The 23,955-nt window shown below is 41.6% G+C and overlaps 1 protein-coding gene across 12 annotated transcripts in view; it reads right to left on the bottom strand.

Moving 5' to 3' along the window:
* trpm3 (transient receptor potential cation channel, subfamily M, member 3) overlaps window positions 1-23,955 on the bottom strand; it is a 141,108-nt gene that overhangs the window by 84,716 nt on the left and 32,437 nt on the right. For 10 of the 12 annotated variants that reach the window (XR_013573410.1, XR_013573412.1, XM_078529734.1 and 7 more), the window contains exons 6-8: window positions 21,913-22,084; window positions 15,945-16,119; window positions 7,677-7,800 (exon numbers count right to left, since the gene is read on the bottom strand). Coding sequence is in view for 10 of the 12 variants with exons in the window: in XM_078529734.1 (XP_078385860.1) it covers window positions 7,677-7,800; window positions 15,945-16,119; window positions 21,913-22,084 (471 nt within the window). In the remaining 2 variants the exon portion in view is untranslated. Of the gene's footprint in view, window positions 1-4,444; window positions 6,871-7,676; window positions 7,801-15,940; window positions 16,120-21,912; window positions 22,085-23,955 lie in introns of those variants that run through there. The other 2 variants (XM_078529745.1, XM_078529758.1) reach the window with 2 other exon arrangements.

Below are 23,955 nucleotides of genomic sequence, written 5' to 3'. Positions count from 1 at the left end.
TTTTCATTGCTATTTGTGGGAGCTTGCTGTGTACAAAACTGGCTGCCACATATCCCGCATTACAACAGTGACGATACTTGTACAGTGCTGCAGTGGCTGCAAAGCACTTTGGGTCACCCTGGGGTTGTGAAAGGCGCTATAGAATTGTACTTCTTCCTTTCTTACATTAGCTAACGTTTTGTACAAGCTTAACTTATTTTTTTTAAAAAAATTGATAAATTACGATTGTAAAAAAAATAGCGGAAGCTATGTTTTCTGAAAATGTCTGGATGCGTTAATAACTCTCAGTCATTAACATGACTATCCAAATTCAAATCATATTCTGGAACTGATTTTCCAATTCACTCCCTAAGTGTGGAGTGCATTGGGAATTCAGGGCTGGTGAACATGTCTCACAGGATTGTCTGTTCATATGGACATGTTTCGAGCAAGCCAAGGGCATGAATGATTTAAATCTATTTTTGTTATTATCATAAATCAGCTGTCAGCCTCTCTATAAACTTGCATTGAGCGCATCATGATCATAAACCTTCAGTGTGCATAATTCATCACTGCTTCAACTATGTGAAGTGCATCGGTACTTCAGCTGATTCCTGCCGATGATAATAGATATCCTGGAGTGATTTCAAGCCTGTTCTCTCTTCCTGGGAGTTTAATGATGGATAAAATATGCTGGGGGTTTATTTTTTTCCTCTGAGGAACATCTTGAGATCCCCGCTTCAGAATCACTCCCAGCTCTTCATTATTCTTTCTCCAAACATTAGAATCTTACAGCATAGAAAGAGGCCATTCAGCCCATTGTGTCTGTGCTGGCTCTTTGAAAGAGCTATCCAATTAGTCCCAGTCTCCCTGCGCTTTCCCCATAGCCCTGTAGATTTTCTCTCCTTCAATTATTTATCCAATTCATTTTTGCAAAGTTGCTATTGAATCTGCTTCGACCACCCTTTCAGGCATTGCGTTCCAGATCACAATAACTCACAATGTAAAAAAATGTTCTCCTCATTTCATTTCTGGCTCTTTTACTAATTACCTTCTATTAAGATTAAGACCAGGGATCCGTTTTAACTCGCTCTTTTAGAAGTTATCTAATTGAGTTGTTTTCCCAATTAAATAGGAAGTGTCAAAGCGTCATTCGTAGTATTAAGGCTCAAATGGCATTATCTACCATATTGTATTTGAAACAAAGATGAAACAATTATACCACAGCACTATTCCCATGGTAATGTGCTCACTAAGCTCACTCAGAGCATTCATTTATAGTTACAATGGTCTCTTAGGGTGCATCTTGTCTGACTACCTTTTGAATGACTGTCGTTGAAAGTTTAAGTTAAAATGTTATTCATGAACAGGATATTTTGAAGTTGTCCAGTGGTCTAATTGAGTTTTGAGGCCCATGTGCGTGCATGTGTATATCAGGAATTATGTCCGAGATCCCCACTGTGAGATTTGGATGAGCTCAAGTTTACCACAAAGTATGTTAGCCTCAGACTTATCTCCTTTGATATCACAAATATAAACCGTCGCTTCAACTGGTAATTTATCAAATTAATCTCAAGTGGATCTTTCACAAGTGATCCAGTTTCAAATTAAAGGTTGGTTTGTCCAAATGGCAACTGAAGCTTATGACTGAGAATTAAGGAGATTTTCCAAAAAGCTTACTTTAGAACAAAAACAGGAATTATTCTGGGATCCCACACTGCTTGGTGCAAGGCAAATTGAGTGTGAGAGAGACAGAACTCACCCAGCAGAGAACGGTTCTGGTTGTTATATATGTTATAACTATACAGCACAAAAACGGGTCATTCGACTCAACAGGTCCATTCTGGTGTGTGTGTTCCACACAAGTCTCCTCCCACTCCAACAGCCAGTCCTTCTATTCCTTTCCCCCACACGCTTATAGCAACCTCCACATTTTCACCACTTTCTAAGTAAAAAAGTTTTTCCTAAATTTACGATTGGATTTGTTAGTGATTATCTTATATTTATGGCCCCAAGTTTTGGTCTCCCACCCACAGAAACATCTCTCTGTCTTCCCAATAGAATCACTTCATAATTCTAAAGAGGTCTATCAGAATCAGCTGGACGGACAGAAAGACAAATGAGTGGGTTAGATCAAGAGTAGAAGTTCAAGAATCAAAAGGGTTGCTAAGTACAGTTAGAGAGATAAAGGTAGCCAAGTACGGACATTGGAAACAAAGTACTGACAGCCTTGTCCTGGCAACAACTGAAGGAGAAATTGAGAGTAAAAACAGAAGAGGAAGAGGAAAAATGGGATGGGTGGCTAACATTGGGATGTGAACTGAGGGAGGCTCGAAGAAAGGCAAAGTAATAAGACGATGTCAATGGCCCCACTAAGGCTATAGTGATAATGAAAGAACAAACAAGCTATCAAGCTACCCCTCTGCCTTCACTTCTCTAGAGAATGAAAATGTCAAAGAAAAGGCCTTCAGCAAGAACTCCCCTGGTAGGTATGTCTTTGTGCTCAAGAAAAACTGGTCCATGATTTCTCTAGAATTATGGAGAAGAGTAAATTATCACAAACCAGTTTATGGAATCATGACAACTGGACAATCCTTCCCCTCCTCCCTTGAGTGAAAGGGTAATAAACTATCAGTGGATAAGTTGTGTTCGATCTTGTTGAGATTTGATTTAGTTCTCTCTTTAATTCGTTCATAGGATGTGAGAACCACTGGCAACTTAGTAACACAGGAACAAGATGAGGCCACTTAGCCCCTCTAGCTTGTTCTGCCATTCGATGAGATCATGGCTGATTTGTTATCTAATTCCATATAGCCGCCTTTGCCACATATGCCTTAATATCTTTGGTTAACAAAAATCTATCAATCTCAGATTCAAAATTAACAATTGATTTGACATCAATTGCCATTTGTGGAAGAGGGTTCCAAACTTCTACCTTTGTGTCTAGAAGTGTTTCCTAATTGTACCCCTGAAAGGGCTGGCTCTAATATTTAGACTATATCTCCTAGTCCTAGTCTCCCCAACTAATGGAAATAGTTTCTCCAAATCTACCTTGTTAGTTTCCCTTAATATTTTTAAAACTTCGATCAAATCAACTCTTAACTTTCCAAATTCAACATTTATTGCCCATCCATAATTGCCCTTGAGAAGATGGTGGTGAACCACTGAAGTTCATGATAGTTGAAAACAATCCCACTGATAGTAACTTATTTCCTATTTACATAGAGTTTAAGGGGAGAATTTTCACATCGGCATGTGGGGGCAGGCCCCACACACCGATGTGTAAAATGATGCGTGGTGACGTCGGGCGTGCGTCCCGATGTCACCATGCGCCATTCTGATCTTTCGATCGGCGGGTGCACACCGGAGTCGGCTGCCTGCCCGCTGAACTGTCAAAGGCCTGTTAAGGCCATTAATAAACCAATTTAGGTACTTGACAGGGCTGCCCGTTGGCGGGCAGGCGAAGAGCCCAAGTGGCCTTCGCGTTTTTCAGGAAACCTCATCCACAGGCGGGATGAGGCTTCCTGAAGGTTTTATTAAATAAATAAATAAATTTTTGACAATTCATAAACATGTCCCAGCTCATGTGTCACATGAGGTGACATGCCTGAATAATTTTAATCTTTCCTTTTTTCAAACTTTAAAACTGAACTTAATCTCCCTGAGGCAGCTCCGTCTGTGCCTCAGGGAGATTTCTGTGCTCTTTTGCGCGCATGCAATTGGCCCGCCCATATAAAATGGCGGCACGCAGTCGATCGCGGGCAGCAATTGGCTCCGCACCCACCCGGGGCCCGCGCCAGTTCCCGACTGACCAGCCCAACAGGCAGAAGGTTCTGCCCTGCGTACTTGAGGTGGGTATTAACAAAACATACAAAGACAGGATTTGTAATGATTTTTTATGAAGAAATGATGCATGCCAATAATTATGGTTAAATAATAAAAACATTAAAAATATGATGTTCACCTCCCACAAAATCACAGCAAATAATACAACATAGCATTGAAATCATAAAATACAGTGAAGAACAGAAACAAAACATGGTAACTTATAAAAAGGTAAATTATTCTAATAAATAATTTATAAGATACAAATAGAGACGTAAACACCAGGCTTTTAGACAAAATTACAGAGTAAAGTGAATATGACAATTTGACCCCTTGTGCACCCCTGATTTCCCTTGCCACACTATTGGTGGCCATGCCTTCAGCTGCCTGCATCCTAAGCTCTGCAGTTCCCTGCGTTAATCTCACTACTTCTCTTTCATCCTTTAGAACACTCTTAAAACATACCTCTTTGCCCAAGCTTTTGGTCATCTCTCCTAATATCTCCTTATGTGATTGGGTGCTTGGACTAATACAATATATAATTCTAACTTGCGTTGAAAGAACCAAATATAAAACATGGCCCTTCAACCACTAACATATCATCCCTTCATCTCACCTTGTAAGTGCCCCAGGTTCTGTAAAGATTTCGACTAAAGGTGATTATCTTTAACAAATTCAAAATTATTGTCAATATTTTGTTTAGGGGAGGGGTGATGGATGTGGGAGGCGGGCACGGGGATGCGCGTAGTGTGAGAAACTCATGGAAAAATGTTATTAAAACGCATTTTAATAATAATTTTGTTCTGTACTTTGAATGCAAATTGCCAAGTCTGGAACATAAAGCATTGATTTTGAGATGAAGAGTTAATTGTATTATAAATTGCCATTTTGGGGAGATTGATGGAACAAAACTGCTTTCAGGATTGATTTGAGTGACATTTCTCTATATAACTGGTGTTCTATCAATAGCCTCTTCCCCAGAAACTAGGCCAGCTCAGTTCTATGTCTGTCAATGTTGCTCCACTTTAGAAGGTTTCTTCGTTGTTAATGCATGTCAACAGCCTCCCTCTTCCCCTCTCACAAGTCACATCCCCCTCATCATCCCCTCACATCCCACCCCTTACCCTCCCATGACCAGCCTCCCCTTCACAAATCCATCTCCCTCCTCACAAGCCCCCCTCCCCTCCCCTTCCCAGTGCTGCAGGTGAAGTCCAATTAACCCACTCAATGATGAAGTCTAAAAGGTGCTGACATGACGACTGAATGTTTGAGAAATCCAATTTGCAAGGCATAGAAGGAGAAGACGCAGAGCACTTGTGAAAACAAGCAAGTGTTTAGCTTAAGAATAAAAAGGTTGAACACACAGATGCTGAGAGGTTGCTTTAGATAGCCGGAGAATCTAGAACAAGGGAATGTAGACCCAATATAAGAGGTCAACCATTTAGGGCTGAGATGAGGAGAAATTTCTTCCCTTATGGGGGCTGTGATTCTTTGGAATTCCCTATCCCAGGAAGGTGTGGATGCCCAGCCATTGAGTATATTCAAGGCAGGGATTGATAGATTTTTGGACATTAAGGGAAACAAGCGCTATAGGGAGAGGGTGGGAAAGTGGAGTGTGGTAGAAGATCAGCCTTGATCCTATTGAATGGTGGAGCAGACTTAAAGGAATGAATGGCCTACTTCTTGATCCTATTTCTTATGTTCTTTTATTTTTAACTATTTTGGAAAACATAAAACCTAGCAATGAGAGAGTGACTGGCATAGTTAGATTGACTCCCTTAAAGGCATTGTGTGGGACTATCAATGATGACCAAGTTAGGAGACAGGTGTAGTTTTATCCTGAACATTGTTGTACTTGGATATTTGTCTGCATGCAGGAAGAAAGCTGCCTATTTACCATAAATATAAACTTCAAAACAGTGGGAAAAAAATCATAGTTTCAGATTTTATAAAATGAATGCAATTTTCTTAGACAAACTTGGCAATTTAAAAAAACATACCCAGGCATATTGCTGGTCTTACCAAATGAGTGCAAAGCAAAGGTTCATATACTGTCTATTTTCCTTGTCAAACTACTGATGGAATGGATATTAAGACTAACGGCTAGCTTGAAAAATTACTTGACTGCTTCAAGATGGTGTAGAACCTTCACCAATTTCACGGAATTATAAATAAAAATCCTCAAAGGATTTCCTATCGAGCACCTTTTCACAAAGACCTTTGACATCAGTGACATTTCACCCAGGCCTCTCTCTGCAGTTTTCTCACTGCGACCGGGATTAAGTAAAGTCAAAGGGGCCCAAAAAATCGAGAGAAACAGAAAAAAACATGAAAGTGAGTAAGCCCGAGAAAAGATACACTTTTGCTTCAGTAATATAGGAACAAGATCTCCAACATAGTATTTAGTGAGATCAACACGTCTTGTGTGACAGTTGAAATAAGGTTTGGCTGACATGTTGGAGGTTTATTGTAAAAGAAAAATAATGTGGATGCTGGATATCTGAAATAAATACAGAAAATGCTGGAAACATTCAGCAGGTCTGGCAGCATCTGTGGAGAAAGAAGCAGAGTTAACATTTCGAGTCTAATATGACTCTTCACATCTGATGAAGAGTCATATTGGACTGGAAACAAACTCTGTTTCTCTCTCCACAGATGCTGCCAGACCTGCTGAGTATTTCCAGCATTTTCTGTTTTTATTTTGGAGGTTTAATGTGTTGAGGGGAGGGAAGAATATATCGATTTACTTGTGTTTATTTGCCTTCCTGAGGATATTCAGTGAGTTGAGTCCATGATAGGGGTTGCAAAGGTTCCAGGATTGTTCTGTTACAAAAATGCAAGTCTGTCTTTTCTACCTTCAGCTGTTTGCTGTTTCAGTTAGACTGGACTTTACATTTGTTTGAGATTATGTCGCCTCAATGAGACCCTCTTGAAGCATATGTACATTTAAATCACCGTCTGGAAAGAATAAAAGTTAACTTTCTGGTTTTCATATAGTAAATGGATTGGCAGGCGTTATAGCTCCAAGTTTTGCATCTTCTTAAAATTCTTACAGCTGCTTAGTATCTGCAAGATTAAAATAATGACTTCATTCCCATCTTTTGTATAAAAATTCCATTGAATGATGAAATGAGTTGAGCAGATAATAGGAGGCACATGACTGAAGCTCCCCTGACAGTAGACGAACAACATAAAACTAACAGTAAAATTGTTTATATAACAGCTAATATTTTAAAGGGATAGGCTACTATGTGTCAGGACTCATAAAGCATTAGTAAATTAGCTTAGGTTGAGGAGTTACTTCAATATCATAGAACCTTACAGCACAGGAGGCCATTCAGCCCATCACACCTGCACCAGCTCTTTGAAACCATTAGTCCCACATCACTCCTGCTCTTTCCCCAGAGCCCTGCAGAGTTCCCCCCATTGAGTATTTATGCAATTCCCCTTTTGAAAGTTGCTTTTGAACCTGCTTCAGGCAGCACTTTCCAGATCACAACAACTTGCTGTGTAAAATACATTCTCCTCATTTCCCCCTGGATCTTTCTGGCAATTATCTTTTCCCACATATGGCAGAGGGTCCTTGATATAACTAACCCCTTTCACAAAAACTGGCTATTTGTTTTTCAAAATTCCTGAAAGATTACAATATTGTGCAATTTACTGCGCTTCATAACATGGCTCACGAGGCTGAATAACTCTCCTCTCTCCACCTGTCACAAGCAGCTCCACTCTGTGGAGAGCAAAATGTTACTAGTGACTGGGTTTCGGTAAAAACTCTGACTAGCTGGGTAGTGTCTGCAGCCTGTGTCTCTCCGCGTCTCCGTAGACTGCACCCGATCTGGGACTCCCAGCCGAGTTCCTTCACTCACCAGTTCCTTCTTTTTCATACACTCCATTAGAATTATAAAGAGGTGCTGGGCCTGCGTGCGACTATAGTTGAAGGTCTTCTGGATGGTGACAAGCAGTTGGTCTCTCAAAGATTCATTAATTACCCTGGAGCGGACAAGAGAAAAAGAATGAAGCCTTTAGAAATACACAGTGACAAGGGATAGACTGAGGCATGACGCCTCGGAACAGGAACAGGCCATTCAGCCCCTCAAACCTGTTCTGTCTTGCAATTAGATCATGGAGCAGTACAGAACAAGAGGCCATTCGGGTCATTGAGTCTGTGCTGGCTTTTTCAAAGAGCAATCCAGTTAGTCCCACTCCCCCATATTCCTGAAAACATATCTCCTTCAAATTTAACCCCAATTCCATTTTGACAGCTACTGTTGAATCTGTATCCATCACCTTATCAGGCCGTGCATTCCAAATCCCAACCACTTGTTAGGGTGAAAAATAAATGAGTTTAGGCTCAAGAATCATGGTTGATCTTAAACTCCATCTTACCTGCCTCTGATTTGTGACCCATAACAAAAATTTACCAATCTCAGTTCTAAAATTTTCATTTGACACCTCCCCCTGCCCGCTTACACCCCACACCCCTCCCCCACCCCTGCCCTCCCCCACCCTGGTGACAAACCCCCAGCCTCAACAGCTTTTTGTCTAACCTTTAGCCAAAGTATTGGAGTTAACATTTTAAAATGGAATGTTGCTTCTTCCAGCACGATGCGAGGGGGTGGGGCTGGTGGTGTCAGGGGCTACCAGGTAAAATCAAGTTAGGTTTGTTTCTGTCCTGGTGAGTTGGTTATTAGAAAGCAGTCAAGAAGCCCTGGCCGTATCTATAAAAGATTTAGGCAATGATTCCAACATGAGAACTCTGAAATGAGAACAAAACTGGAAAGGGTTTACTAATTGAAGTAAGGCGTTTTTAAGATATGTCCAATTAGGCTTAAATCAAACAACATGTATTTTAAAATGTAGCTGACAGATATCCATTATCTAGACACTGTGGTGGAAAATATAACCATTGATCTGTGTGATTAAAGCTTACACGTGAGTGTACACATCAAAACAAAAGTGTGCATTATGCCTAGTTTATCATATACATATAACATGAAAAATGATCTGACTGACTTAATCGATTAATCATGTTGTTTCACAAACATTCAACAGTGATGCAAAGCTAATGAAAAAAGAGCTAATAAAGTACAGCCAATGAGGGCTGAAAAATTGGTTCTAAACTAACCTTTTGCTGATATTCCTGAGGTCCCAGTCATCATTCGCAAAAATATAGCCATTGCTCTAGTGTATTCAAATCCAACCATCCTCCTCTTAACCCTTTAGCAGGCTTCATTATTAGACCCACAGTCTTGCCAACTGCACCATTTTAGTGCTCCCAGGAACCTAACTACAACTGTTGGACTCCAAAAACCATTGCCAGAAGTCCTTCCAGGACTTGGCTCTCATAGATGTTCTGTTGGAAAGTCATCAACCTGAAATGTTAACTTCATGGGCTAAATTTTATGACCCCCGCTGGGCATTCTTTGGTGGGGGGGTGGGAACGTGCTTTGTATGTGTTGGGGGTATTCGCCCCACCCCCCAAGATGTTACCACCCTTTGTCACTTCCCAGCTGGCCAGCAAAACCCACCCTCCGCCCCTCCCTAGACTCCCAATCTTTCCCCATTCAAAACCTGGGACTCACCTGGGCCTGGATGTCTTGACTGTCTTCAACTGAGGATCCCTTGCAATTCCAGCAGCGTCCACCACAGAGTTCTGGCACTGCTGAGACTACTAGAGCAGCTCTCGAGGGCGGGGCTTCCTCCCTCTGAGGGGCAGAAGTCCCACTCTCACCTCTTTCATACCGCCTGCAGTGAGTTATTGCTGTAGGGTGTGGAGTGCCTTGTTTAATGCAGGTTGGCTGGCATCCAACAATTCTTATGGGGATGTGGGGGAGATGAGCAGTACGCCCTCCCCCCTTAAATTCAGCTCCGTTTTTCTCTCTCCACAGATACCTCCTGACCTGCTAAGCCCCTCCAGCATTTTCAGCTTTTGTTTCAGATTTCCAGCATCCTCAGTATCCTAGCTTTTCTTCCTTCAGTTATTCCCTGGCTCCAGCACAAGCCAAAGTGCTCAGGCAGCACAACTTCCACTCCCAAACACCCCAGGTTAACATTAGTAGCTATTCCCCCGACTAATCCCCCCTGTTCATCCACTCCCTACCCTGTCACACCTAAAACAGATCGTCAAACTGCCACATGCTGATCTTGGACGGGAAATTGATCAGTACAATGCTCTTTTGTAAGATTTCACAAGGCATAGAAACATAAGAACAGGAGGAGACCATTCAGCCCCTCGAGCCTGTTCTGCCATTCAATGAGATCATGGCTGATCTGTATCTTAATTCCATTTACCCGCATTGGCTCCATATCCCTTAGTTAGCAAAAATCTATCAACATCAGTTTTAAAGTTAATAATTGAGCTAGCAATTACTAAGGAGTTCCACACTTTTACCACTTGTTGCATGTGACGAAGTGTTTCCTAACTTCTCTCCTGAATGGCCTGGCTCTGAATTTAAGGTTATGTCCTCATGTCCTAGACTCCCATCCACCAGTGGGAAATGTCTCTCTCTATCCACCCTTTCAATTCCTTTCAAAAATCCTAAAATTTTCAATCAAATCACCCCTTAACCTTATATATTTCAGGAAGTACGAGTATGGTTTACGTAATATCCCCAAATAATCTAACCTTTGGAGCCCTGGTGCATTCTGGTGGCATTCTGTACTGCAATCCTTCCAAGGCTCCACCCACAAACATTCACTCCCTCCACCACCGACACATAGTGGCAGCAGTGTGTACCATCTGTAAGATGCATTGCAGGAACTCACCAGGGCTCCTTAGGTAGCACATTCCAAACCCATGACCGCTATAATCTAGAAGGACAAGGGCCACAGGCTTTTGGAACATCACCATCTGGCAATTTCCTTCCAAGCCACTTACCATCCTGACTTGGAAATATATCGCCGTTCCTTCACTGTCACTGGGTCAAAATCCTCAAACTCCCTCCCTTGCAGCACTGTGGGTGTATCTATACCACATGGACTGCAGCGATTCAAGAAGGCAGCTCACCACCACCTTCTCAAGGGCAATTAGGGATGGGCAATAAATGCTGGCCCAGCCAGTGAAGCCCACATCCTGTAAAGGGGGAAAAAAAAAATCCTTTCTAAAGTGCGGTGTCCAGAACTGTGCACAATACTTCACATGTGGTCTAACCAGAGCTTTGTACAGCCGCAGCAAAACCTCTTCCCCTATATATTCAGTTTGATTATATTTCTGTAATGGACAAGTATTGACATTCCCAGCAAGATCAAGCAGCAGGACCAATTCCAGAGCTTGGCAATGTATTGACTGAATTACAAGTTCAGAAAGAAATGCATGAGAAGGTGCAAAACCCTTGTGTTAAACCTTTTACAATTTATCCATGAACAACATAGTGTGAAGAGGTTACTCCAGAACTATCAGTCCTGGGACCACTAACCTTCATTATTTACATAAAAGACACAAGAATTGGAAGTGAAATTTCAAAGTTTGAAGACAGAAACAAATTGGGGGAGTATAGTTAATGCAGAGGAGGGCTCGATAGGCTGAGGCAGCTGAAGACATGGTCGCCAATGGTGGAACGATGAAAATCAGAATTGGAGGAGCGCTGAGATCTCAGAAGGTTGTAGGGCTGGAAGAGGGCAGGAAGGCAACAGGGCCAAAGGAGATGAACCTTATTTCTAAATGCCCCCTCTCCCCACCTGGCTTCAGTAAAAATTGGGGCCAGGCTTATCGGGAGTAACGTTATCTGTACCTGCTCCCATGGGACCAGGTGTAACACCAACTTTACACCCCATCTAATATTATTCTGCACGGGCTTCAATAGACAGCCTGGTAGGTTAATCCTTTCACTTCAAAACCTGCATTTAAATCCAGTCAGAATAGTGAGATGAAAGTCTTTGACAGCTGCAAGGATCCCATGTTAATGATGTGATTGTAGAACAGAAGGCATGCTATAATTTGACACTAATTGGTGGTAAATTGACAGGCTGTCTTGTGCAGTTATGGATCTATGGAATTCTCTACTCCAGATTGCTGAGGATGCTCAGTTGTTGAGTGTATTCAAGACTGAGATCAATAGGTTGACAAGCTGGGCCTCTTTTCTCTCGAAAAAAGAAGGTTGAGTGGCGACTTGATCTTTCAAATTATGTAAGGCTTTGATCGAGTGGATACAGAGAGAATGTTTCCTCCCATGGGGAGGCCATCAATAAAAGATAGTCGCCAAGAAATCCAATCGGGAATTCAGGAGAAACTCGTTTCCCCAGAGAGTGGGTAATCTACCATCACAGGGAGTAGCTGTAGCGAATAGTATAGACACATTTAAGGGGAAAGTGGACAAGCATATGAGGGAGGAGGGAGTAGAAGGTTATGCCGGTAGATTTAGATGAGAAAAGATGGGAGGAGGCATGAGTGGAACTTAAACACCTGCATGAGCTGGTGCTATATATCCTATGTAATCCTATGTAATATTTAAATCAGCATCCCATAGTGTTACCTGCTTTAAATTTAACAGCAGCCAGCCGTGTTTTTCAGCGAGGGGAAAAAGAAGACTTGCATTTCTATAGCATCTTTTATGACCTCAGGACATCCCAAAGTGTCCTGCAGCCAGTAGATTTAGGGAACCCAGCAGCAAAAGAGAGACAGGAGCAGTTGGATTCAGCAGGTAAGTAAATTTATAAGACAATCTGTGTGCTAGGAGCAGCAGGAGTACCCTCAGCCCCTCAAGTGAATCTTCTGTCCATCACAGCTTCTGTTTGCCGCTGTGAATGCCTAAGCATTCCGAACCTTGATATTTCCCTTCTGATTACTGAAAATCAAATTGGCAGAGGTAGCCATGAGCAAGAATTCATAGAGTGTATTTGGGACAGTTTCCTAGAACAATATGTTGCAGATCCACCCAAGGATAAGGCTATTTTGGATCTAATAATGTGGCAGGTTTAATAAATGATCTCAGTGTAAAAGGTACCCGAGGAAACAGTGACCACAATATGGTAGAATTTAGCATTCAGTTTGAGAGTGAGAAACTTGGGTCAGAAACAACTGTGCTAAACTTAAATAAGGGTAATTACAAAGGAATGAGGGCAGAGTTGGCTGGAGTGGACTGAGATAGGATTTTAGCAGAAAAAATGGCTGTTGAACAATGGCAGACATTTAAGAAAATAGTTCATGACTCACAACAAAGATATATCCCAGTGAGGAAGAATGATTCAAGGGGATAAACCAACCATGGTTTACCAAGGAAGTTAAGGATAGTATCAAATTAAAAGAAAAGACATGAAATGTGGCAAAGGTTAGTGGTAAGCCAGAGGATAGGGAAAGTTTTAAAAACCGACAAAAGATGGCCAAAAAAATAATAAAGAGGAAGAAAATAAACTTTGAGGATGAACTAGCAAGTAATATAAAAATGGACAATAAGAGCTTCTTTAAATATATTAAAAGGCAGAGAGATCAAAGTGAACATAGGCCCTTTGAGGAATGAGGTTGGGGAAATAGTAATGGGGAACCAGGAAATGGCAGAGGAGTTGAAAAAATACTTTGCTTCAGTCTTCATGGTAGAAAATGCTAATAGCATTCCAAAAATACTAAATAACCAAGGGGAAAAATAGGGGGAGGAAATAAATACAATAACTATCACTAGAGAAAAAGTACTAGGGAGACTTATGGGGCTAAAGGCCATTAAGTCCCCTGGACGTGATGGGTTGCATCCTAGGATATTAAAAGAAGTAGCTATAGAGACAGTGGATGCACTGGTAGTAACCTTCCAAGAATCCTTAGAAGATTGGAAAAGTGCCAATGTAACACTCTTTCACAAAAAGGGAGGGAGACAAAAAACAGGTAACTATAGGCCAGTTAGCTTAACATCTGTCATTGGGAAAATGTTAGACTATTATAAAGGATAATAGCAGAGCAATTAGAATTACATAATCTAATCAAGCAGAGTCAGCATAGCTTCATGAAGGGGAAATCATGCCTGACAAATTTATTAGAATTCTTTGAGGAGGTAACTAGCAGGATAAGTAAAGGGGAACCAGTAGATGTAATATATTTGGATTTCTAAAAGGCGTTTGATAAGGTACTGCATGTAAGGCTACTTAATAAGATAAGAGCCCATGGTGTTGGGGGTAGTATCTTAGCATGGATAGAGGATTAGCTAACAAATAGAAGACAGAGAGTTGGGATAAGGGGGGCATTTTCAGGATGGCAACCTGTAACCAGTGGAGTGCCACAGGGATCAGTGCTGGGGCCACAATTATTTACAATATATATTAATGGCTTAGATGAAGGGAAGTGAATGTACCATCACCAAATTTGCGGATGATACAAAAATAGATGGGAAGGCAAATGGTGAGGATGACACAAAGAGTCTACAGAGGGATATAGACAGGTTAAATGAGTGGGCAAAAAAGTGGCAGATGGAGTATAATGTGGGAAAATGTGAGGTTATGCACTTTGGCAGGAAGAATAGAGGAGCTGAATATTATTTAAATGGTGAAAGACTGCAGAAGGCTACAGCACAGAGGGATTTGGGGGTCTATGTGCATGAATCCCAAAGTGCTAACATACAAGTTCAGCAGGTAATAGGGAAGGCAAATGCAATGTTGGCCTTTATTTCAAAGGGAATTGAGTATAAAAATAGGGAAGTCTTGCTAAAGCTATACAAGGCACTAGTTAGACCACACCTAGAATACTGTGAACAGTTTTGGTCCCCTTATCTAAGGAAAGATATATGGCATTGGAGGCAGTCCAGAGAATGTTCACTAGGTTGATTCCAGGTATGGAGGGATCTTCTTATGAGGAGAGGTTGAGTAGGTTGGACCTGTACTCACTGGAGTTTAGAAGAATGAGAGGTGACCTTATTGAAACATATAAGATTCTTAGGGGGCTTGACAGGGTAGATGCTGAGAGGTTGTTTCCCCTTGTGGGAAAGTCTAGGACCAGAAGGTATAATCTCAGAGTAAGGGGTTGCCCATTTAAAACAGAGATGAGGAGGTATTTCTTCTCTCAGAGGGTAGTTAATCTGTGGAATTCTTTACCGCAGAGGGCTGTAGAGGCTGGGTCATTAAGTATATTTAAGGCTGAGATGGACAGAGTTTTTAATCAGTCAGGTAATCAAGGGTTGTGGGGGAAAAGGCAGGAACGTGGAGTTGAGGATTATCAGATTAGCCATGATCTCATTTAATGGTGGAGCAGACTCGATGGGCTGAATGTCCTACGTCTGCTTCTATGTCTTACTGAACTCTGACCTCTTCCCCACTCTGTCACCACCCACCAAACCCTGATTTTCTTTTTTTATTACTCTTTATTGGGACGTGGGCGTTGCTAGGCTAGGCCAGCATTTTTTTTATTGCCCAATCCCTAATTGCCCTTTCTTTGATTGCTGGACGCTTCCCCTGAGGGCCCCCAGCAATGCAGCCTTTGGCTCTAAGCTTCCCCATCTGACAACGAGAGAGACTGTCGAAAAGGCTGGCTCTCGGCAGGAAAGTGGGTTCAAAAAAATTTGGGAATGCATCCACGTACACAAGATTTCCCAGTTCTATCTTGCTGCAAACACACCCCCATTCCAACCCAATAAATATCTGGGCCCTGAGCTCTGTTGTAGTACAGGCACCATTTCTGCACACTAAATGCTGTGTCGAATGGTTGCCAAGAATTACAAGAGCATTCTATTCAACCCATCAAAGTCTTTGTCATTTGTTTCTCCCCTATACCAGCCATCACGTCTCATAGTGTTCATTCCCTGTTTCCTTTAACATCCCTCTTTTCATGCACAGGAACCCATTCTCTGCAAATAAAAGGAATATGTTCAAGCCTTGCACCTTTTTTGGATTACCCGGGCACTTGGGGAGCCTATATTTGCTTTCTCATTTCATCAATTTCCCATTGCTTTCTCCATGGCAACACCTCGGCCAATCGAAGTTTACATGTCAACCAATCAGCACCTTTACTCCTGTAGTATAAATTGTTGTGATCGTTTGAAATTTGGCATTCTTGCATTTGTCCTGATGAGTGCAAGACAAAAAGCTTCAGCAACATGTCTCCTTTCAGCAATATTTAAGTTCTATGTCACTAAGTGACTATACCTCTTTTCCTTCAAGCAGCTATATAATCCTCCGAATTGATAGTTTAAGTTGAAAGCTATTTCTTTCCTGGCACTTACCCTCCATCCTCGGAATACTTGTGAGCGAAGGCGAGGATATCTGAAGCCCGCCCGCTGCCATCGCAGACTACCACAGGCACGGGAGGGGTGTCTCGCAGGTATTCCAATACAATGGAGATTACGTTGGGCCCACCTTCCACAATGAGCGCCACCACTGGAACGCCCTGTCCAATCCCTGGAGAAAGACACCAGGTCGAGAGGCAAGGTCAAGGAGCCAAAGTGCATCAACCTGCCTATCACATAGTTAAGTCAAATCTGGAATGCCAGCTGTGGCTCAGTAGCTAGCATGCTTGCCTTTGAGTCAGCAGGGTGTAGGTTCAAGTCCCACCCCAGAGACTTGAGCACAAACCTCCAGGCTGACACTCCTAGAGCATTACTGAGTGAGTGCTGCAGTGATCGGGGTGCTGTTTTTCAGATGAGCTATTTGAATTGAGATCTTGTTTACCCTTTTAGGTGGATGTAAACTATTCTGAAGCATTCTTTCAAAGCAGAGAGGTGGAGCTTTCCCTGGTGTCTTAGCCAATATGTATCCCTCAGCCAACAGATTACACTTTCTCACATTGCTGTTTGTGGGATCTTGCTTTGTGCAAATTGGCCAACACGCTTTCTACTTTACAACAATTACTTCACTTCATTAGTTGTGGGCTTTAGGGTCATATCATATCATTCTATGTAATGATACAATATTTATCATTAGGTTAACTGATGATATCCTAATAGGATAAACGCCTGAGTGTACTGTAACTGGCTCATTAATAACATGTATGATCTGCTCAAGCAGAGCAAATGTAATGTTGCAGCCTCTTTACACAGGAGGCTGAATTTCAAGCAGCTTGACATTCTAGCTCAGGAACCGGGGGGCCAACTTTCCGAGCACACACTGTGTCTCTGGGCACTCAGAAAATCAGCCCTTTAATGGGATGATTATGTGCTTCCACTGGGAAGCTGCACTTGCAGGGAGTACAGAATGAAGAATACTGGTAATAAACGTTTTGCATCCTGAGTTTTGAATTTACATATTTATTTGACAAGGGTATTAAGGGTTACTGCGAATTGAGGTAGGTTAATAGAGTAGAGCTACAGATCAGCCATGATGTAATTGAATGGTGGAACAGTCTCAAGGGGCTGAAAGGCCTCCTTCTCTTCCTATGCCCATTATCGTTGTCTTTGGGTTTCACTCTAATAGTGTGACTCGCTTGACCCAGTTGCCCATGAAGTGCTTATATTTATCTTTGAATTGAACTAGGAATGTGTCTAACTTCAGAGAAATCTCGAAAGCACGTTTAAATATTTACATATCACTTCTGACCATTTTGAAAGGCATGGTCCTTAATTGTGAGAGATGAGGAAAGAATGACTTGCATTTAAATAGCGCCTTTAACAGCCTCAGGACATTCAAAGCACTTTACAGCCAATGAAGTACTTTTGATGTGTAGCTGCAGTTGTAATGTGGGAAGAATAGTAGTGAATATGTGTACAGCAAGATCCCACAAATAGCAATGCAGTAATGACCAGATGATGTGTTTTAGTAACATTGGTTGAGGGATAATTAACAAAGACATTAGAATAAATTTTGCTTCTTCTTGGATGCCAGAGAAACCGTGCAAATACTTCCATTCATAGATTAAGCCCTTAATTTTGGGTACAATTGAAATACAATGCAGTGTGTTATGTTTTACAGACAGATTTCAGGAACTAACAAATGAATTATACAACCAGGGCTGTCAAATGCAAACTAAGGTCAATGGAGATATTATGTTGCGATAACTTGTCACTAACAGCAGACCATTGCATTAAAACGCTTCCTCATATCGCACAGAGCAACAGGCTCGAATTGAAAAGCATGTTCAATAATTCCCATCCTTAAAAATAGTAAAAAAATGCATTTCTCCTCAAAGTATTATCATTTAAATTTATGAGCTAAAATTATGAGTGCTGTAAATCTAAAGTAAAACTGCCTGAAATCTACAATATGTCCAAGTACATCTGAAGAATGTAGGCAGATTAACTTTCTCGGTGGACACCTTTCATCAGAAGAGTCTGTAGCTTCACCTGAATCTCTGATGTGTCTTCTTCTTGTGTTGTAGTGTTTGCAACAATAACCTGCATTTATATAGCACCTTTAACATAATAAAATATCCCAAGATGCTTCACAGGAGCATTATCAAATAAAAGTTGACACTGAGCCACACCAGGAGAGATAAGGAGACAGGCCACCAAAGGTTTGGTCAAAAAGGTGTGTCTCAAAGAAGAGGAGGGGAAGAGAGGTGGAGAGATTCAGAGGCGCAGTTTCAGAGCTTGGGCTCCACGCGGCCGAAGACAAAGCTGGAGCAAAGAAAATTGGGGGTGCACAAAATTGTAGGAGCCTAGGTGTCTCTGAAGGATGTAGGGCCAGGGGTGGTTACAGAGATAGGGAACGGGCGAGGCCATGGTGGAATTTGATAACAAGGATGAGAATTTTAAAATTGAGGCACTGGAGGCAAAGGGGTAATGTGTGCACTGGACTTTGTGGTGAGTTAGGGTACTGTCTGCAGAGCATTCAATAAACAATTTACAATATACATAGTTCATAGCCTAGGTACATCAAATTACTGATTGGGTGCGAATTCCATTACATGGAATTTACAGAACCGAACAGGCCACTCGGCCCAGCTGGTCTATGCTAGTGTTTATGCTGCATACGAGTCTTCTCCCACCCCTCTTCAACTCAGCCTATCGCCCCATCCTTCTAATCTTTTTTTCCCCTCATATGCTTATTTAGCTTCCCCTTAAATGTATCTATACTATTTGTCTCAACTATTCCATGTGTGATAGTGAGTTCCACATTCTCACCACTCTCTGGGTAAAGAAGTGTCTCCTGAAATTCTGATTTGGATTTATTAGTCACCATCTTATGGACCCTCACTCTAGTCTAGTCCAAAAGTGTAAATATCACCCCTTCAATTATCTTATCAAACCCCTTCATTATTTCAAAAACTCCTATCAGGTCAACCCCCAGTTTTCTCTTTTCTAAAGAAAAGATCTCCGGCCTATTCAATTTTTCCCAAGCAGTATAACCTCTCAGACTGGGTATCATACTTGCAAATCTTTCTTGGATCTTCTCCAGCGCCTTTAAAAATCCTATTTATGACATAAAACCCAGGATTGTGGACAGTATTCGAAGTGTGCTCTAAACTAAGATCGATAAAAGTCTAACCTAATTTATTTTATCTACTTTCAGTTCTACCCCAGTGCCTGGCCTTATTAATCATGTGTTATGTGTTCCAGATCCTATTAATTGCAGGGTTGTATAGCAGCACATTTCTATTATTTTGACGACACTACAATGAGAAGAAATTAAATTCACAGAAAAATGTCATTTGCTTCACACTTTTGTTTAAATATAATAGTGTAGCTGACTAAGCATTTCTTCCTGCTTAGACACATACTCGGCTTCATGCCAGTCTTTCGGAACCAAAGATAAACTGCAGGAAGAGAGAGAGAGAGAGAGGAAATAAAACTACCAGCCGTCTTATTCAAAGACAGAAAGCGGGTGAACTGCTTAATGGAATGAGACATCGAGGCTCCATTGGACCACCAAATCTAGGGTGCCACCTCCGTTTGAATGAAAAGCTATGTAAACACATTACAGTCACGCCGCAGGTGGAGTCAGGAGTCACACACGGATCAGTGGCTGACAAATGGTAGATTTAATTCCAGTGGAACAGTCAGTGGGATGCCGTTGATGACTGTTGAACATCCCTTTGCATTCCCAGCCCCTTCATATACTCCCAGGCATAGGATGACAAAGGGAAGCCCACAGGTCACATGGGTTAATGGCTACAGCACCACAAACCAGAAGAAAGGAAGAACTTGCATTTACGTAGCACTTTTCACAATCTTAGGACATCCCAAAGTGCTTTACAGCAAATTAATTGCCTTCTGAAGTGTAGTCACTGTTGTATTGTAGGGAAACAGAGCAGCTAAGTTGCTAGATCCCACACAGTGAGAACTCGGGGCAAAATTTAAAAATAGGGGATCTCCCATTTAAGGCGGAGATAAGGAGAAATTTCTTCTCCCATAGGGTCATTAGTGTTTGGAGTTCCTTCCCCAGTGAGCAGTGGAGGCTGGGTCATTGAATATATTCAAGGCTGAGTTAGATAGACCTTTGATTGACAAATGAGTCAAGGGTTATGGGAAACAGGCATAAAGGTGGAGTTAAGGCTATATCAGATCAGATCTTATTGACTGGCACAGCAGGCTCAAGGGAATGACTATGGCCTACTCCTGCTCCTAACTCTTGTGTTCTTGTGAGAGAACTCCCATGCTCTTCATTAAATGGAGCCATGGGATCTTTTATGTCCACTGTTGCACAGCCTAGAAACTTATAGCACAGAAGGAGGCCATTCAGCCCACAGTGGCTGTGCTAGCTCTTTGAAAGCGCTAGTGTCACATATCCCCACTTTTTGTCTGTATTCCTGCAAGTTCTTCATCTTTGAGTGCCTGTCCAACTCCCTTTTAAAGTGATATATGCAATCAGCTTCCACCAGCTTTTCAGTTCGAGTGTTCAGATCCTAACAATCCTCTGTGTGAAAGAGTTTCTCAGCATCTCCCCTTGAGATCTTTGGCCAATGATTGTAAATCTATGACCCCTCATTATTGATTCACTCACCCCTCTATCAAACCCTATCATCATTGTGAAAACCTCTATTAGGTCCCCACTTAACATTCTCTCTTCCCACGAGAAGAGTCTTAACCTTTACAACCTCCCCTCATAACTGAAGTTCCTCATTACTCATTAATGTCTTGGTAAACCTCCTTTGCTCCCTTTCTAAGGCGTTAACATCTTTCCTGAAATGTATTGCCCAGAATTTTTCACAGTCCTCCAGTTGAGGCCTAACCAATGATTTACAAGGTTATAGAATGATCTCTTTGTTTCTATCTTCTATTCCTCTATTATGCGCCCAAGTAACCAGTATGCTTCTGGAGAGTTATGTGTTGTACAGCACGGGGAGTGAACAGTCTATTTTCTTTGTACCTTGGAGCAACAGACTTTACAAGAGAAATAGGATGACTTTAAGACATTGTGAGAAGGAAAGAGTGGTTTATCTTCTGATTTTTTTCTGTGTGTTATGTACAAGACATAAGAACATAGGAATTGGAGCAGAAACAGACCATATGGCCCCTTGAGCCTTACCATTTGATAAGGTCATGGCTGATCTGATTGTGGCCTTAACTCCACTTTCCTGCCTGTCCCCCACTTAGCCCTCGGTTCCCTTGTAGATCAAAAATCTGTCTAAAAATATTCATGAAAATATTCAATGAACCAGCCTCCACTGCTCTCTGTGGAAGAGAATTCCAACCACTAACAGCCCTCTAAGAGAAGAAATTTCTCCTCATCTTTGTCTTAAATTGCATGAGCCTATGCAAGGAAATACTTGGCAGTATTGATGCCAGCCAGGGACGAGTGAAGTATAACTTTGATTTGCCCTGTGCGCACTTGTAGAGAATTTAAAATTTGGGTTACAAAGAAAGTGGCAAACAATTTTATATCACAATGTACAAAAGAAATCTTCCCATGTGAGGTTCAGAGAAAAAATACACTAACTACAACTTGCATTTAGTGTTGTAAAACATCACAAAGTGTCTTTCACTTGGTAAAAGAAGTAGGCTTTAGGGACATCGAAAGGAGGAGAGAGAGGCAGAAAGATATCAGAAAGGCATTCCAGAGCTTAGGACCAAGGCAGTTGAAGGCATGTCTGCCAATTGTGGGTGATAAAAAGTCAGGATTGGAGGGTGGCAGAGATCTTGGAGGGTTATCGGGCTGAAGAACATTACAGAGATAGGGAGGGAGGTGAAGCCATGGCGGGGTTTGCAAACAAGGATGAAGGCAGTAGCCATGCCCTGTGAAGAGAACTGTTAGCCCTGAACACTTGCAGCCTCTGCTCGAGCGATTTCTAAAAATCTGTCTCCTTTTTGAAGTACTCACTGGTGTTAATCTTCTGCAGGGAGATGTGCTTCTCCAGTTGCCTCCGCAACTTCACCTCCGCTCCATATTTTCCAGTTGTGCCATTGTCAGCCAGTATGAAATGTGAATGCATGCTGTTCAACACAGTCAGCTTGCTCAAGGGGTTAGACATTGTTTGATATGGTCGGACCACCTGTGTGAAGACAAGTTTAGCAACAACAACAACTTGCGGTTACTCAGTGCCTCTAACATAGTAACATAAGCAAAGTTTTTCACAAGAGCCTTACCAAACATAATTTTACACTGAACTGCATGAGGAGATATCAGTTCAGGTGAGCAAAGACTTGGTCAGAGAGGTAGGTTTTAAGGAGAAGAGAGAAGTGTATAAAATGCTGGTTGGGCCACAACTGGAGTACTGTGTGCAGTTCTGGTCACCACGTTACAGGAAAGATGTGATTGCACTGGAGAGGGTGCAGAGGAGATTTACCAGGGTGCTGCCTGGGCTGGAGGCTCTGAGCTATGAGGCAAGATTGGATAGGCTGGGGTTGTTTTCCTTGGAGTAGCAAAGGTTGAGAGGGGACTTGATAGAGGTGTATAAGATTATGAGGGGCATAGATAAGGTAGATAGGAAAGCACTTTTTCCATTAGTAGAGGGGTCAATAACCAGGGAGCCTAGGTTTAAGGTAAGAGGTAGAAGGCTAAGAGGGGAGTTGAGGAGAATTTTTTTCACCTAGAGGGTCGTGGGAGTCTGGAACTCACTGCCTGAAAAGGTGGTTGAGTCAGAAACTCTCATAACATTTAAGAAATATTTAGACATTCACTTGCATTGCCATAGCTTCTAGGGCTATGGGCCAAGCTCTGGAAAATGGGATTAGTGTTGTCAGATCTTTGTTGACCAGCGCAGACACAATAGGCCGAATGGCCTCCTTCTGTGCTGTAAATGTCTATGAGTCTTATAAATAGTGAGGCAGAGAGATTTAGGGAGGAAATTCCAGAGTTTAAGGCTCAGGCAGCTGAGGGCACAGCCAACATTGGTGGTGTGATTAAAATGGGAGATGCTCAAGAGGCCAGAATCAGAGGAACACAGATATCTCAGAGGGCTGTCCTTTTGGGGGAGATTACAGAGGTAGGGTATCCTGATTTCTAACACCTGTTACTTTTTCATTGATACAACGAGGACAAAGCAAACCAGGGCTGTTGGTTATAATGACAAGTGGAAATAAATTAATATAGTTTGCATCAAAGCAAAGAACTATCCTGTACAATACAGTCTTCAGCAGTTAGTATGTTAGAATAAAGATCAGTTTAATGCATCAGTTTAATTTTATGTATTCCAGCAACTGCTGGTCACTATTCTATAGTCATTAATAGAAAACTTAGTCATAGCGCCAAGTTCAAGTTCAGGTAGGGTTTTCAGAATTCTGGACCGTATCTAGGATTACAGTCCAGACAATCAGTATCGAAGGCATGCATCTCCTCCATATCTCAATATGAATCAGGGTTACAGTCATTTTATTGTAGCAAGGTGAACTGTGATTTTGTGTATGCCAAATTTACTTACATTAGTAATCTTCCACCAACAGAACAGAAACACATCATTTTATCTGTCCATATACATTTTGCTAGTTGATTCATGATAAGAGTTCAACAGCATAAAACAAATCTCCACCAATTGGATTTTTGGAAATGTGGGTATATTTCATAAAATCTTCAAGGTAATTTCAATGCAGAGCACTGTGATCCTGGGATTATGTTAAAAAACTAATTCAATTTCGCTTTCTTCAAGGCAAAAATTCTTGACTGGAAGTATTTCAAAAAGATTATACAAAATCCAATTTATTTTTTGCTGATTTTAAACCCAAAGGGATATAATTTTCTCAAGTGTTTTATTACTTCATGCATTTTATAGCTGTTTTAAATATATGATAAAACTGGTCTAGAATACTTCCAGAATAGGCTAAGGTTCTCTTTATATACAATAGCATTTCCCAGTATGGGCTTTCAGTACTCAGGTTAACAGGATCCAAGCCGGTTGGTGAAGCTGGAACCAAGACACAGAGCTTT

This window comes from Cetorhinus maximus, chromosome 2, assembly GCF_964194155.1.
Source record: "Cetorhinus maximus chromosome 2, sCetMax3.hap1.1, whole genome shotgun sequence".
NCBI classification, from domain to species: Eukaryota; Metazoa; Chordata; class Chondrichthyes; order Lamniformes; family Cetorhinidae; genus Cetorhinus; species Cetorhinus maximus.
This window is presented reverse-complemented; position numbering and strand designations above follow the sequence as displayed.